Source organism: Silurus aristotelis (assembly GCF_946808225.1).
Source record: "Silurus aristotelis genome assembly, chromosome: 2".
NCBI classification, from domain to species: domain Eukaryota; kingdom Metazoa; phylum Chordata; class Actinopteri; order Siluriformes; family Siluridae; genus Silurus; species Silurus aristotelis.
In genome coordinates, this window is record NC_139575.1 from 37,677,208 (window position 1) to 37,694,530 (window position 17,323).

The 17,323-nt window shown below is 40.4% G+C and overlaps 2 protein-coding genes across 2 annotated transcripts in view; one reads left to right on the plus strand and one right to left on the minus strand.

The window, feature by feature from the left end:
- cygb2 (cytoglobin 2) overlaps positions 1 to 8,163 on the minus strand; it is a 9,163-nt gene extending 1,000 nt beyond the window's left edge. Inside the window, exons 1-2 of the mRNA XM_083526152.1 lie at positions 7,522 to 8,163; positions 69 to 300 (exon numbers count right to left, since the gene is read on the minus strand). Of these exons, the coding sequence (XP_083382278.1) occupies positions 69 to 300; positions 7,522 to 7,664 (375 nt within the window). The 5' untranslated portion in view covers positions 7,665 to 8,163. The remainder of the gene's footprint in view (positions 1 to 68; positions 301 to 7,521) is intronic.
- A 5,289-nt stretch (positions 8,164 to 13,452) lies between these two features.
- LOC310717626 (uncharacterized protein) lies at positions 13,453 to 16,171 on the plus strand. The gene is made up of 4 exons (XM_083525969.1): positions 13,453 to 14,088; positions 14,916 to 15,180; positions 15,375 to 15,574; positions 15,664 to 16,171. The coding sequence occupies exons 1-4, from the start codon at positions 14,055 to 14,057 to the stop codon at positions 16,002 to 16,004; spliced, it is 840 nt and encodes a 279-aa protein (XP_083382095.1). The 5' UTR covers positions 13,453 to 14,054; the 3' UTR covers positions 16,005 to 16,171.
- Positions 16,172 to 17,323: the final 1,152 nt, after the last annotated feature.

Here is a 17,323-nt window from a genome sequence, read left to right on the forward strand (position 1 = left end):
TTGAAGATAAAAATAATTCAGATTTTCTGTACACCTTATAACACGAACTTCAGGTTACTGCCTTGTACCTTAAAATACATGGGCTCCACTTTGTGCTTGACGGCATGGGCTTTTCCAACCAGCTCCAGCACAGACGAGACCTTCTCCGGATCGTGAAGGTTCTCCACCACCGTGTTGATGGCATTCATGACACGGCAAGCATGCTTCCTCAGCTGGGTGCTCCTCTCCATCTCCTCCAGGTCGTCCATTTCTCGAAACTGACTGAAGTACTGCTTTGCCGATGGGAAGTTCACGAAGAACCTGGAGAAGAACGAATTTCAGACAAAGTGGTTGATTTTTTGAAAAGGATATTCAGAAGATTTGACTTGTCCAGTCTTAGCAAGAAAAACATACATAAGGCAACCTTTTTATTTTCTGACCATTTTTGGATAATCACAAGAAACTAATGAGTGATATGAAAACACTTTATTATCAAGTCCTGTGTAGATACTTTAAGGGTTCTTAGGTGGACAACAGAGCAATGTATGAAGTGCATAGGTGCCAATATACAGGAGACATTCCCATGGATACAAAATTTTAATATTTTAAATGGTTTATTGGACAATTATTGGTTCCAAAGTGTGGTACCTGAACATTGTATTTGGCTTCTATTTTGAAACATTTTCCACCTAAAAACTGATTAAATTAAGCAATAACCAGGATAATGGGGCTGCATGAATTCCTGGAGTACTCAAAGCAGAAACTAGAAATAAAGGATAATGGGGATCCAAAATAATGTTTTATTTGCAACCCTTCCTGATACAAATTGTAGGGAGCTTTGAATTATCTTTAATGGTTCTTCCAGACAGACCAAAAGAATTTATGGATTATTCAGATTAGAGCCATCTAAGAAATGAAAGGGAAAAAGGTATTGAAGTATTCAAAACACTCTATAAAGAAAACAAATTTTCTTTAAGGGGTTAACTGAATAAATCAGGATTCCAAGTTTGGAAATATGTTTCTACTCAGAGCCCCATTTTGGCAGGTTCTAACTTAAAACATAAAGAGTATATTAGGAAATTTTTTAATTGTCCATTGGACAATTAATGGTCCTTAGCCTCCAAAAAAACCTTTTCTCTAACAGAGAAACAGAAATACAGACAAACATCAACTCATGTATCTGCACAGCAATCGCGATGGACGGACTAGGATGTCTGAAAGGCAGACTGATCCGACGTTGGAGGGATAAAGATAAGGGGTAAGGAAGAGTGTCAGATAGAGGAAGAGAGAAGAAGAGAAGGAGGTGAATGTGCAGGATGATTGCACTGTAGAGCTGAAGGGTTTTTGATGCCCTGACAAGAGGGATGTCATTAAGGCACAGCGGGGAAAATGAGAGGCAGGTGCAGAGAGAGATGGAGAGAAATGGACAGAGAGAAAGAGAGAGTGAGAGAGAGAGAGAGAAATCTCTCTGCCAATATTTCACTCAGTGTCTCTGCCTGCCAGAATGCCTCAGTGTTGATTATGAACATCCCATAATAAGCACATCGAGCGGGAACTGGACTAATAAAGCGCAAATTGTGTAACCCTGTTTCTGCTTGAGATTCAGTACAGTGCGTTCTGCTCCCTACAGAAATAACCGACTGGATTCACTTTCATCGAACGTCGAGACACTAATTAATACGCTTTTATCGAATGGAAACACAAAGCAGGAAGCGCATGACTATTAAGAACAATGGCTTTTCAGCGAGATTGACTTTTCCGAGGTTGCTAACATAAGCGAATCTCGGATTGGAAGTGTTAAAGTGGAACACTTGAAAGACTCTCTGACAAAAGAAATCCCAGAGGAACGTATATGTTTATACTAATTGTGCCAACACCAAAGCCTTTCAGTGTAAATGGAGGTTTTACGCCAACCTGTATCTGACCTCCCTCTTCCTGAACTAGGGTTTATGTAGGAAGTTATTTTAAGTGCCATCTAAACATGCCTTAACTTCAATGAAACCGAGGTGGACTGCAGCCAGGGTTTTAGAGACTTCGTGTCGAGAAGAACGCTTGATGAGAATGTTAGGGAGACTTTGCAGTAATCTGGATGTCAGATTCTCGTTGATGAGATCCATGAAGCGGTTCTGGAACAAAAAAGTATGACTTTAACCTCATCATGACCCTCCCATTCTCATGTAGTGGACGTACAGGTATTTTTGAAAATATAACTCTTACCATTTAAAAACAAAATATATAAGAAACTTTCCAGATTTTTTACGGAAATAACGTATTAAAACACTCTGGATTCTGATTGGTCAGCATGTGTTAAATTGTTTTTTTTTATTAAGGTTTATAATAATAAGCTTGTTCTTGTTTTTATTATTATGGTTTCTATAGTAACAAATCTTTTACAAAAACGTATACAGAAAACAACCTTTTTCAAAGCGGGTCAAAGACCAATGATAAAGAGATCAAATATTTTTGCTGTAATTTTAGGAAATGAAAAAATATTGTAATTGTGACGTTTTGTGTACGGACATGTTTATTCGTGGAAGGAGTCTCCAGTGTCAGCACCTTTTTGTAAAGAGTTCAAAAGATTTAATGCTGGAAAGTAAAGTTTCTTTTACTTGGATTTTGTGAGCATAAACTCAGGCCCATATTAAGTCTCGTTATTAATGAAACGAGACTCGGTGAATGTCGTTTGCCTGCGGGGTGTAAACGCACTCGTGAAATGAAAAATTGATGATTCCTTCCTTAAGATGATATTAGCTGAGCGATGGTATTATCTATTCATGCTCGCGGCGACAAATTTAAATGACTTTCGTGCTGCTCAGCCTGATGAGAACTTTTAATTAGTTCGGAGAAAAGAGCGACCCAAAGATAGATGCGAGTTTTATAGTGTCTGTGTTACGGCTCTTGACCTTTTCCATGTTCCGAGTGCAAATGAAGTCTGTAGAACATTTCTCAATCCTACAAGGTTCATTATCGTGGATCATCAAATCTACTCAGGAACTTTGCATGATTAGTGGAACCGCTAGTCTGAGTTTGCTGAAAGATAGATGTACAGTATCCTTAATGATTCTGCGCTGAACTATACAGTATGTTCCCTTCCAATCGCTAGACTTGGCTGAAGACGCATCTATTTTGGGATCTAAACATTCAATGCCAATCTCTTTTCCTTGCATTTATTTCCACACTCACTGCTTTGGGATAAAAGTGTAACCACATCGTAACTACAACACAACCTGCTGGAAAAGGACAGTAAACGACATTACAGTTCCAGCAGTAACCAGCAGTTCTAACTCAGTTCTGGGTTCTATATGGTTTCTATAGTAACAGCTCATTCACAGGGACCTACAGAGCAGATCTTAAATCTCTAATGATGTAATTAAACAAATATAACTATAAAGAAAGAAAAATCCAACAACAAATTACTTTAATTATCTACGTCTAAACAAAATCACCTTCAAAACAGTCCCCTTGCAGTCCCCCCTTGAGGGGACTCAAAACAGTCCCCTTCTTTTGGAAGCGTGTCAAGCACCTTATGCGATTTGCAATAGTGTTAAAATGTGACCTTTTGAGCTTCGGAAAGTCTGCAGGAAGCAAATCTGGCAAATAGGGTGGGTGCGGAAGTGAGATCATGTGGATTGTTCTCCGACGATCATCATGCACAAGTAGCCAAATGGTTTCAACATTTTCAGAGGTTAAACTCGTCGAAGGGCTTCCTGATCTCTCCACGTATTTCAGCGATGCTCTTCTGCTCTTGAAGCACATGTGCCCCTTAAAACACCTTGAGCGGCTCGTCGCAGCATCGCCGTACGTAAAAAAAATGGCATGTCAAACGTCTGTGTGACAGTTTTGCCCAGTTTCAAAAGTGTTGCTTGAGTTGGAATTTTACATGGAGATTTGTGGAATACCAAATGTAGCGCTGTGCTGTTTTACAAAATAATATGTGTGTGTGTGTGTGTGTGTGTGTGTGTGTGTGTGTGTGTGTGTGTGTAAAAGAGTTAAAAATAGAAATCCTGCCATTCCAGATGTAACCATAACAACAAACAACAACAACTGTAGATGTTCAGCACTGTGGTGTTCATACTTTTTTTTATCCATGATAAAGTGTTCCATATAAATATGCCTTTTTTTCAGGCAAAAGCAAAAACAAGATGCATTTGCCAGTTTAATCATTTCCAAAATAAAAAACTGTGAAATGGGCTCTCAAGCCAAAAGTCTATCAGCTGCTGACATCAGCGACGAAATGAGCAACTCTGTGATTCGCTGACTGGATCACAGTGTGTTTGTTTTTCACAGCTGCTATAAATCTGCGTAATTCGCTGTACTACGGATTGTCCAGGAGCGACCAGGGAAGATGCGGATCAGTACCGCGGCACAGTTTGCCGTTTATCAGGGCAGGAAAAGGCTGAAGTTGTAGATCTAATAGGTTTTTAACACCTCTGTACTTCAGAGAGAAAATGGGAGAAAAAACCATCACCTAACGGGACGACAGGAACAACATGATGGATCCAAAACACCTCAGATGGCCAATAACTGCTGTCCTCAGATAATACACACACACACACACACACACACACACACACACACACACACAGAGTGGACACTACAGGGACTCACTTGTCACCTTTACCCCAAAATCACATTGATGAACACAGACGCACACACACACACACACACACACACACACACACACACACACACACACACACACACACACACACACACACACACACACACACACACAGTGGACACTACAGGGACTCACTTGTCACCTTTACCCCAAAATCACATTGTTGTTCCTGACTGTTGTCCCCATAACCTGAACAATTCTATTTTAACAAGTCCTTTGGGTTTCCCTCATTTGGAACATGGTGTGTGTGTGTGTGTGTGTGTGTGTGTGTGTGTGTGTGTGTGTGTGTGCGTCTGTGTTCATCCTACTATCCAGTGAATTATCCTACAGACCTTGATATATTATTCCAATCCTGGTTGGTTTTACAAATTGTTAAAAAAGCATGACAAATGTAACATATTGCAGCTTTAAAATAAGTGACACACTGTATCTTTTAAACCGGTTTACGGACAGCTTTAATGCAGCTTTAATGCAAGGTATTTACTTAAAGCTACTTACTATAGCTTTAATTCACATTACATACCAGCTCTTTAACATTATGCAGCTTAAATTTAACGTTAACAAAAGTCACATGGCGTGAAATAAGATATTTACCGTAACTTTAACGTAAGTTGCGTACTGTCGCTTTAAGAAGTTGTATCCTGTCACATTAACGCATGTCATGTACTGTATCTATAATGCAAGTTACATACTGTAGCTTTAACTCATATCACTTACAGTCGCTTTAATGCAACCATCATCACGACCTGATTGAATGGAGGGTAAAGAAAAAAAGCTAAAATCTCATACGATTGATGTCATGCTGAATTGTTTGTGAATACAAATTGTGAATGCAGCTTTGGGTGGAATTTTTCCCACAAAAAATAAATGTAAAAAAAAGATTTTTTTTCATAGCACATCTCTGTTGTGTTGCTGAACACGTCGTCTTTCCAGGTGTGTTCAACAAAACAACGTCCATGTTCCGGTGCAAATCAGTCTGAAACTCCAGATGTGCAAAATCCACAGGCGGAAAATCGGTTCTTTCCTTTTGAGACGAGAGGAAATAAGTAGGAGCTTCTCCTCTATTTATTTATTTCTATTTATTTCTAAGTGAGTGTGAGACACAATTCATTCTATCCCACACACACACACACACACACACACACACACACACACACACACACACACACACAAAGCTCAGGCGAGCCGAGAAGAAAACGTGTGATGGCACGTCCAGAGTCAGCAGGCAACGAGCCACATCGGCTAAAACTATTTCAGGAGTCTGTGCTGTGAGGAGAAACACTGACACGGATTTTCTCTCCGTCTAAGAAATAAGGTTGTGTTATGATTTGAAGCAAGTTGCATCATAACGCTGCAGAATACTTGATCCTTATTGGTCAGAAGGTGTTGATTAATTCACAATAACATCAGCGCTGGTTTATATAAACGCACTCGTTCCAATACATTTTGGTTTCTATAGCAACAGCTTGTTGTGGGGCATGTGTAATAGAGTTTTCCATATGGTGTAGGTATTTATTTAAGATTTACAGAAGGAGGCTCCAGTGTCAGAACTTCAGATGCTTCATACCATTAGGTGTAACTAGAAGCGGATAAAAACTACACGATACACTTGATGTGGCGAGGACGCTTTCTTCAGTCCTTAACTCTGTGTTCTGTTATGTAGCTTTATGTAGCACCAGTGTTCTGGAGGAACATTGTCTCATTACACTGTGTACTGTCAGATATATATGGTTGAAATGACAATAAAAGCTTCTTGACTCGACTAGACTTTATTAATCCGTGCAATAAGATGATTCAAAATAAATAATCATACAAGGATGTCTTCTTCGATGGCTCACGACAGTTCTACATTTAAGCGTTTATCACTGAACAGTACACCTCTGCAATGATGGAACTGTAATGAATGGACATTCGGTGATGAGGATGAGGTTCCTTTTTGAGTCTGGTTCCTCTCAAGGTTTCCTCTCTTATACCATCTCAGGGAGTTTTTCCTTAACCACAGTTGCGACTGGCTCACTCATTAGAGACAAACTTACATGCTTTGATATTGTGTTGTTGGTCCCCTTTTGCTGCTAAAACTGTCGCGACCCATCAATTAACAGCGTGAACTTCTTCAGCAGTTTGAGCTACAGGAGCTCATCTGTTAGTTCGGACCACACAGACCAGCCTTCGCTCCACACGTCGTCCCCCATGACCCTGTCACCGGTTCACCACTGTTCCTTCCTTGGAGCACTTTAGATAGATACTGACCACTGCAGACCAAGAACATCCCACAAGAGCTGCAGTTTTGTAGACGCTCTGACCCAGACGTCTAGACGTCACAATTTGTCAAACTCGCTCAAATCCTTACGCCAAATTTTCCTGCTTCTAACATCAACTTTGAGGAGAAAATGTTCACCTGCTGCCTAATAAATAAATCCACCCACTAACACGCGCCATGATGAAGAGATCATCAGTGTTCTTCACTTCACCACTCAGAATGTTATAATGTCCAATGTTATGCCTGATGTATGTAATTATTATAAACCATTGTCTGCTGCAATGGTTCAGGACTGCAGTTTTACATTTAAGCATTAACACATCGACAATGATGAAACTGTAATGAAGGAACATTCGGTGATGAGGATGAGGTTCTCTTTTAAATCTGGTTCCACTCAAGGTTTCTTCCTTATGACATCTCAGGGAGTTTTTCATTAGAGACACATTTATAGGCACTAAACTAATAAATTCTTTGGAACATTGTTAAAAGCGCCATACAAATAAAACAGAATAGAATTGAATGTAGTAATTAAGTGTGGACAAGGAACTGGAAATAAAATAAAAAAAGTATACATGCTAAATGTTTAAAATTGCAAAGTATTGAAAAATGTAATGAGAAGAGGGTGTAAGTGTGTGTGTATGGGTGAGAAAGCTGGGCGTACCTGATGAGCACAGCCACGCCCACGTCCTCGCAGTTCTCGTACACTCGCGCCCAGGTGTCCTGCACGATGGCGCGCTCCATGCTGCTCAGAGGCTCGGCGCGTTCTCTGCGCTCCGGCTCGGCCACGTCGTGCTCGGGCTCCATGCTGCACACACACCACGGCGGGGAGGGGGGGCAGAGGAGCGGCTGCGGGGCAGGCGGAGAGGGGCAGATGAGCGGCGCAGGGGGCGGTGAGGAGCGGCGGAGGGGGCAGCAGAAGCGCAGGGCGAGAGAGCAGAGAGCGTTGAGCCACCCTCCTCTCAGCCCTCGCCCCTCGCGACCCCCACGGGGAGGCAGCGTGCCCTCGGACTCTCACACGTAACTGGCCACTCGCATTCGCACACACTCACACACTCTCACAAACACACAGGTCTCCACGGGCGTCCCTGCCTCTCTGGGTATCTCGTTTTTTCCTTCTGCTGATGCTCTGAAAAAAGCCTCTCAGACTCTCTCACTCTTTTTTTCGCACTCTCTCTATCTGGCTCTCGCGTGTGCTGTCGCGCAGATGTTGCCGTCGCACTGAAGTTGAGGTTCCGTGAAGAGCTGAGATACAGAGGAGGAGGAGGAGAGAGAGATAAGTGGGAGTGAGACAGAGAGAGCGAGAGAGAGAGAGTTGATGGAGGAAAGACTGACAGCCAGCGAGAGAGAGAGAGAGAGAGAAAGAGAGAGAGAGAGAGAGAGAGAGAGAGAGAGAGAAAGAGAGAGAAGGATGGGAGAATGGGGAGGGTAAGAAAGAATTCCTGTGTTACCCAACAACCCTTTCCTCTTTCTGTTCTTCGTCAACACGATTGAGCTCTGTCTCTCTTCTCGGAAGCTGTAAATCACACTACGGTGCTGTGTTGCTTCCTTTGGGGAAAAAAGTCACACTGAGATAAAGGACAAGGATGGAAAGATGGAACACACACACACACACACACACACACGCACACACACACACACACACACACACACACAGATGATCCAAAACACTTAATTCATCAGCATGATGATTAACAAACATAGTGTATGAATTGTTCTCGATCCCCAAGCTCACAGGTTCAACAGTTTCTTCTGGGATCTCAGGTTTCTTTCCATCTGCGAAAAACATTCCTGTAGGAACACTGTGTGATGTAGTGATCATTTTAGAGACTTGGTTCTTTTAATCTTGTTCATCAAAAGGAACTTTTTTGAGTCATTTAGTTCACTTGGTTCCTTTAATCAGAAATAAAATAAAATGTTCAATTTTCAATAAGCAGATTCCCCAACACGCCTACACACACCAACTTTAACTAAAGTTCCAATAATGAATTTATGACACTGCAGCTAAGGACAAATTGTGATCAACAGAATCCGATCTATTACACTGTGTAGTGTCTATGGGAGTCACGTGATCAAAGGAATAATTACTCGGACTCATGAGATGAACTAGATGAAGATTTTGCGATGCTTTGCTCATGCGTGTCCTGTAGAAAATAACTGAATCACTCTTTGAGTGTGATGCACTATGGTCCCATCCAGTGTGTAGTATTCCTGGAGTGTTCGGCTTGAATTATTCCCATTAGTCTGTACAGGACAGGGGGGTATGGAGAAGGATGATCCGCTGTGGCAACCCCTAATGGGAGAAGCCGAAAGAAGAAGAAGAAGAAGAAGAAGAAGAAGTCTGTGCTCTTCATTTCATTGTGTTTTTCTCAAGGAGTGTCTGAATACATTGTAATTTCTATCTAATCAGATTTCAGCCGTCACGTCACATGTTGCCGAGGTTAAAGGTATCTGCTGTGAGGCCTTCAGAAATCAGCACTGCTGGCAATACATGAGAATGAAGCTGTTGCTTTAACCAATCAGATTTCTAGAGTCACTGGGGCATGTTTTTTGTTTGGACGGTTAGAGAGTGCACTAGTCAGAGCTCGCAAACTGCATCTGTCGCAAACTGCAAAAGCTCAAATTTATTTGTGTGAACTGTATTTTTTTTCTTTCCACCACAGCTGACAGGAGAGGAGAAATCTATTTGGTTGCACTTACAACAGACTTTTCAAGGAAAGCTGATATCAAAAGGAAAGGACACCAGTACAGTTCAAAACAGTCTTTAAGCTTTTTCATTGAACATTTATACTTTTATGTTTTCTTTCCGGTAGAATTTGCAAAAAAACAGACAATTTCAATTTCCCAAGAAACCAATAATGCACCGAAACAATGCACAGAAAGGAATGGAATCCTGGGGTGATGTGACGAGGTGAATATTGATGCTCCTGCTGGAGATGATTTTTGTGGAGGTGCAGTTGTGGCTACAGTGAAAGGAGACGTGTTGAATTGTTTTCATTGGGTTTCTTGGGTATGAGATTCCTGTGTGATGCAGCGCTCTGATCTTCTGCACTTCTCTCTAACACTGATGCTTTCTATAGACATGGCGTCATAATGATGGGATTTAGAGGTGGAATGATTGAAAACATCACTGAAGCCTGGGGGTGTCCTGGGGGGGACACTGTTACCTCGAGATCGGGTTTTATTAAGAACACACATGACTTTATCTCCATATGCAGGTGAACACTCTTTCAACTGGTGCTCAGGGACAAAATACGGTTTGAGGAGAAACATAATGAGAGGAAGTGTGTAGTTTAAGAGCTGGTTGATAACCTATGCTGGAGTAGATGCTGATAAATGGATACATTTGTCGGCTAAATTTTTTTTTTGGCTTGTTTTTAGCAGGAGCTTCAAAGGAACACACACAGCTTCTCGAGCGTCTCCTTAGAGAAACTTCTTCTCTTTTATATGAGCTTCAAATAAATGGTCTATTTCCCACTTCTGAAGGTCAAAGCCATTGTTTTCAATTGGTGTACACGCTTAGGACTTCTGTGTTCAAGCCTAATGTAGAGGAAAAGACAAGAAACCCGATGGCTCAGGGGCACCAGATCAACAGGACATTGTTTTATAGCACACTGAAACCGATGTTCTCACTCCGTCTGTGCTGGAGAAAAGGTTTTTACCTGGAACTGTTTACCTGTTACTGCGAATCAGTCGCTCTCAAGTAGAGCTGAAATGGATTCTGATTTATTTGTCAGGGTGAATTCGTAGCTGGTCCTGAAGAAAAAGTGTGTGAAAGGGATGGAAGTGTCATCTAAATCTTTATGTTCATTCAGTTAAATGCTCAGTAGGGATTTATAGTCCATCCTCTACAGTTCAGCAACTTCTGTTAGCTCATCATCAGCAGTACATTTGCTAAATCTCTCGGTAAAACTCGTCTCCATATTTAACTAGTTCACTAATACCACCTTCAAGAATATATTTACTAGGAAATACGTCCGATACAATCGTGTGTCTGCCACTTTTGTTGAAGAACCACATACGGGTGGAAAAGATGGGTGTCCAAAAACTTTTGGTCCTACAGTGTAGTATAAACTGGTGTGTTCTGCTGCACAGTGTTTTTTTATTATCTTTTTATTACTGAGGATCAAAACAACCGAGTCCAACAGTCTGGCATACAAGAGTCCCACAGTCTCCTGAGAGCTTTTTAATTAACGTCTGCATGAACAGGCGTTTGGTACGTGCATGTTTTGTGTGTGTGTGTGTGTGTGTGTGTGTGTGTGTGTGTGTGTGTATTCTCAATAGATCTTCAAGGAAATTAATCCACTTGCATGCATTCAATTTCGAATCATGAGTGAAAGATGAGGATGTTTTGTCTTAAAGAAAAAGTCTTTAGGACGATGTTTTGGCTCCGTTCCAGATGTGCAAATATTTATATTCAGCTTTATCTTTTAACTTTTTTCTTTTTATTTGAATGTTTCAACAGTTAAAAAAAAATTATAAATGAAATTATATATAGAAATAAAATGAAAATGTATTATAGATGAAAACATTGAAAGTAGGGTACAGAATAAAAACAAACAAACAAATACCATGTAAACAATGTATATACAAAATAATTTTTTTACACAATAAATTTATGTAAATAATACAAATACTATTAAAAGGTATTCTTTTTAATATTATAATAGAATCTCATTATTATTACTATTGTTATTATTATTATAGTAGTAGTATAGTAATATATAATTTAATACATTTGGTCAATTTAATAATAATTATGATAATAATAGTTATAGTTTTTTTTAATGATCATGTAAACAAACAAACAAACAAACAAACATTTTGCTGTTATAATGAAAGTTCTGCAGTTGAAAATATCTTCATTATGGTGACCTTTTTTGTGTTTATTATGAGATTTTTATTTAAAAAAAAATAATTGATTAAGGGATTTTTACACACTTCATCCTTTAAATATTCGTTTAGCTTAAAAGTGAGAGATTTTGGTGTATTGTAATTATATAACTTAAAAAAAGGCAAAGAATTTGAATAAATTTGAGATATTTTCTTACTTATTTTTCCTGGCTCTCATTAACACTGAATGAAATTGCAGTAACAAATATGATATTAACATAATAATATGCAGAACCGATGCTAACGGTTTGGACCGAAGGTCACGAATCACATAAAACCCCCTACGGCGTGATTGATGGCCTCGCTGCTCTCAGCTACTTCCTGCACGTCAGTGAATTTTCTCAGGATGATTACCTGCTCCTTGCTTCTCTCTAAAATACCTTTCAAAATGCTACCCCACGCCTAAGTGCTCTCCGCTAACCCCATCACGCCTGGCGCGCTGCGTCCCCCCCAGCTGTCAATCAAACCTGCTGGAGGTTAACACCATCCACCACATGAAGCTCTCCAGTGTTGCTGGATTGTCTGTTTCTGCTTCAGTTGAGCAAAATGTCCACAGCTGCACGAGTCTGATGTTAAATCAGTATGATTTCATCCCGGTGTCTATAAATCACTGTTAGAGACGTCTCAGACCAGACACATCTCTGATACAATAGAAATGACCCTCAAGCTACAATATCAGAATAATTATTATTCAGAATAAGAACATACTGTAAAGTATAACACGGTGGTCACAGATGCTTATTTCTGATTGGCTGGAGGACTTTTACAGATCCTTCTAATCAGCCATAATTAAGTTTTATGCATCATTAGTGCTATTGGAATGAATGTAATTATATTAATTACAAAGAGAAACATTTCTGAGGTGTGATTGATGGTACAGCAGCGACAGACACCTGATCGGATGCTGAGCTGATGTTTTTCAGTTAGGGTTCTTTTGCTGGGTTCTCCAGAAAACCCACTAGAAGGTGTTTTGATTGTGCTAAATTGTGTGTGTGTGTGAATTGAGGCTGGGCGATGTAACAGAAAATATATCACCATAACTATGTTTGATACACGATGAAATGCATCAAGATCCTTTAAACCAAGGCTTAGGATCATTGAATTTACTACCTACACAGGATAAAACCAATCAATTCTTAACCTGGAAAAAATCTGCAAATCTTTGTTATATTGATGTTAAAGTTATACCAATAATTCAGAAAGGTGTATCACGAGATCGCAATGTTGATATTATACGGTCGAATCACTCATCCTGATCAAGTGTCCTATCCAGGATTAGTCTATCGTCCCTGTACTGGAACATCTCCAGCTTCAATATTCCTCCAGTTCCATTTAAACTCTTCCTTTTTCATTTACTCAAGTACTAAAAGTTTGTGCTTTTTAACTGGACTTCGGTATGAAGAGTGACAGTAGTGATGTATGAGAACTGAATAATGGATGGACCCACTGTTCCTTTCACATCAGAACTTTATAGAGTTTACTATACACACACTGTGGGTGAACACACACACACACACACACTTTCAGCAGAACCGTGAGGTTATTCCAGGACCCTCATCACAGCTTCTCATCTAACAGATGTTTTCACCACAAAGTAGGTTGAAATTTTTCTATTTCTATTTTCTGAAAAATAGTAGAGTAAATATTTATTTGCTCGCCAACTGAAGCCTCGCAAAGATTTGAGCTTTTTTTTTTTTTTTTTTGAGAACTGGTTGATCATTGGTTGATCCTGATTCCGTACACTCGCCATCATCATCAGTGAAATTCAAGATACATCTTCACAATTCATCAGGTCAGATGATGACAACTGGTTTGACCATTCCACACTTAATGACTTGTGAACCGATATTGAGATGTTTTGGGGCTGAAGACTATTCAGGTGAAACCAACAACATGACCGTAAACATCTGATCGTGTAGGAAACAGGAGACGATTGAACGCAATCGATTTGTACCGCAGTTCGCAGTTTACGAACTTTGTGACGACATTGAGGTCGAACTTGTCGTTTTGGGGATTTCATTTTGGATCTAAGAAATGTTCCAAAACACCAGAGAAAACTCCTAATGTTCAGGAGACTTTGTGTTGAGATCTTCAATGATCCTCTCGTGCCATCTCGTGGCACAATTGAGGACACATTCACACACACAAACGCAGTCTGAACACACACTCGCTCCTCTCCAGGGTTTTTTTTTGGCCACAAGTTGAGCTACACGTCAGAGTGCAAGCCTTGGACTGGTGAGCGGACGTGTGCGATGACCTCAGCAGTTTGTGCGCATCAGCTGACGCTGGCACACACCGGAAGACATGCAACGGAAGGTGGAGATGCCGATCAACGTAGGTAATGATCACCAATATATTTCATGCATATTGCAAACATACACAAACACACGCGCGCGCACGCAGATCGTGCAAACGCATCACACACGGGTGAGCGCAAACCCTCCATCCGTCACCGAGACTCTGAAATGACATCATTCCACACTAAACTGTGTCTTACATCATTAATACAGCGTGCAGACTCTCCTTAATAACACGTGGACCACTGTTTTTCTTTCCTCTTCCTCATTTCCGGTTTGCTCTCTAGCGGTGCTCATAAACACGCCATTCGTTCAACAAATAACTGCGCATTCTGGACGCATTCGCATAATACACACATGTACATATTCAATATTTAAAGCATTCTGGACGAGTGTATCCTTCTAATAATAATTACTGTGCAATGTTTATTACGCGTTACTGCACGTCTATGATGCGGAAAGCACCGCATATCAACACTCCGGCGTGAAACACGGGCTCTGCACAACTTCGTTCCGTTTGCAATACCCAACACGGACTGATATCGGTGTGACACTGTCTAGTGAAATCCAATACAGCGATTGAAACAAACTTTTACCCCCAACAGTGAAAAATAATTAATTACACAGCAGCTTGATATTTACATTTAAATGGCATTAAATCTGAATATATTCCGTGTGTACTATAAGATAACGTTTTGAAGCCCTTGTGCACCTTCCCTTTTTTACATCAATCTTTATTTACATTAGTTTTTTTGCTCAATAAAGATCAGTAAAGTATTCTGATTGATTCTGATAACTTTTGGTTTAAAATCCATGGAGTGAAGATGTGAAATTGTTAATAAATGGACGTTGATGTTTTCTGCTGCAGGGTTTTCCATCGCTGGCCCCTCATCCACTCCCCGAAAGCGGCAGGTACGTTTTTCCGCCCGCCATGACATCCTGCTCCTGCGTGAGGTCATCGCTCAGAACCCGTTCATCTCGAAGGAGTCGGGTCGGATCTGGGCTCGAGTGGGCGAGATCGTTACGGCGGCGCTGCAGGACGAGAACTTCGAGGTGGACGGACGCAGGTGCCGCGAGAGAACCATGCTGCTGCTGGACTACTACAAAAAGCAGGATTTTCCCAGCCTGCGCAGGTTAGCAAGAACATCACAAGGAACACACACAGAGGTTCGATTCCAGGATTATATACTTTTCTTTTCTTAGTCTCTTTTAACAGTTTCACAAAAACGACACTTTCGTGTTTACACAGTGCTTTTAATGTTTTTTTCAATAAAAATCAATTAAAATTTTTTTTTAATTTTAATCATTTGTCTTAATTTGTCTTGAGGTTTGGCACGGAGAGACTCTACGCTCAGAAGGAGGACCTGCTGCATGAGGTCCTTGAGCTTGAAGCTGAGAAAAACTTGATAGCGAGTGGTGAAGGGAAATACCAGGATGGAGAGATGAAAAAGCGATCGCTGGAGGAGCTCACGCTGCCGGAGCCGGACAAACCCACCGTGCTTCCGGTTGCTGCAGCGGCGCCTACAGGTGAGGAGACGATCATAAGGACATCTGAAGACTAACACTATATATAAAAAGCACACTGGTGTATTGAGATCATTCCGGTTCTCCTGCAGCATCGGGCTCGTTGGAGCCAGAGGAACAGGAGGACCTGGTGGAGCTGTCGGCGCCTACAGCTAAGCGGCCGTGCCAGTGCTGCTGCCAGACGTACTCGGAGATCCTGAGCTTCCTGGAGAAACGCTCGGAAGCCGAGCAGCGGTTGCGCGAAGAAGAGATGGCGCTCCGCAGAGAAGAGCTCGAGATCCAGAGGAGCAAAATCGCCCTGGAGCGCGAACGACTCGGTGCTGAGAGGAAGGAACGTGAGCGGCGCTTTGAGCTGGAGAGTCAGGAGAGGCAGGTCATCCTCGACCTGCTCAAGGAGAAAGTTCTCAAGAGCGAAAAGAACCCAGAGTGCTGAATTTTTTTTAACCACAACTTAGCAACAAGTAGTAAGGACTCGTTTTGCTAACACTTTTTTTCCTACTTTGTATTTGTGCAGGAGTTTTTAAACAACGAATTCGAACAATTTGTTTGGGATGGTGTAGATAGATAGCGGACTGTTGTGTAGTAGCTAGCTGACACCTAGCTCGCTTATTAACTTTATTTCTACATCGTAGCACTTTACAAAGGGTTTATCACAAACACTAGCTCTCTAGTTTAGGGCTCAGTGATTTGACAAAAAAAATCTAATCACGATACATATTTCTATGATATATTGGTTTACTAACAAACTGCCAGCAAAACAGTAAATTGTTTTTAATCTATCTAAAAAAAAGAATGTTTTCAAAATATAAAAAAATTATATTAATTAACATTAATTAAATTTGTAAATAAATTACATATGAATTTTTTTATAAATAAAGATTTAGTAGAAACATCAGTTCATTCAATCAGGCTTTATGAGAATTATCATAAATAAATAATGTATAAAAAAAAAAAGCTATAATTTATTAGACTTATGCTAATGTTTTTATCTGTATTGAAATGAAATAAAATGGGAACACGGTTGCCAGTGAGAGCATAAAGTCGCTAAAGTCGCTAAAGACATCGCGATTTATTTCTTTACGCGATCGTTCAGAAGTGACGACTTTATTTTAGTGCTTAATATTTCATCATGATTATTTCGAAAATGAACTTCTCTAAATTGTAACTGATATCTCACAGTTCGATCGTAAAGTCCGTAACGGTAAATGAAGACTCTTTAGCTAGCATTGCTCTGCACGTATTAGCTAGCTATGATGAGAGAAACCTATTTATGTTTAATGTTTTTTTTATTAAAAAGTGCGACAGCAAATACTGTCAGCAGGAAGATCGGAAAAATTTGTTCATGTAATGTGGTCAAGAAAAGCTGTGTGTGTGTGTGTGTGTGTGTGGGGGGGGGTGTACTTACTTTAGCCTAATCCTAAAGAACTCTTGCGAAATTTTTTGCGATTGAAAATTTTTGTGATGTTATAAAAAATGCTGAATGATTGTGTTTAGACGATAAGCGGTTAGATTCGATTGGTCGATTTCGAGCACATATCGTCTGCTAGCATTTATTCCTATAGCATGACAATATCTCGTATATGAGGTCATGGGCATCGGTGAAGATGGAAGTTGAAAGGAAAAAAGTAGCTAGCTAGCTTTTTTTTAGCTGCTTTCTTTATCTTAAGCTACTAAGTATGGGTGCTAAAATCCAGTCATCTCGCTAGTTTAATAGTTTCCTGAGGTAACCGCTAATAAACTGTTCTAGAGATC

Bases quoted from the DNA above. Each gene is read 5' to 3' on its own strand.
- LOC310717626 (XM_083525969.1), top strand. From the start codon at position 14,055: ATGCAACGGAAGGTGGAGATGCCGATCAACGTAG. The intron at 14,089-14,915 runs GTAATGATCACC...TTTCTGCTGCAG, and splicing joins GGAGATGCCGATCAACGTAG to GGTTTTCCATCGCTGGCCCC. The intron at 15,181-15,374 runs GTTAGCAAGAAC...ATTTGTCTTGAG, and splicing joins GATTTTCCCAGCCTGCGCAG to GTTTGGCACGGAGAGACTCT.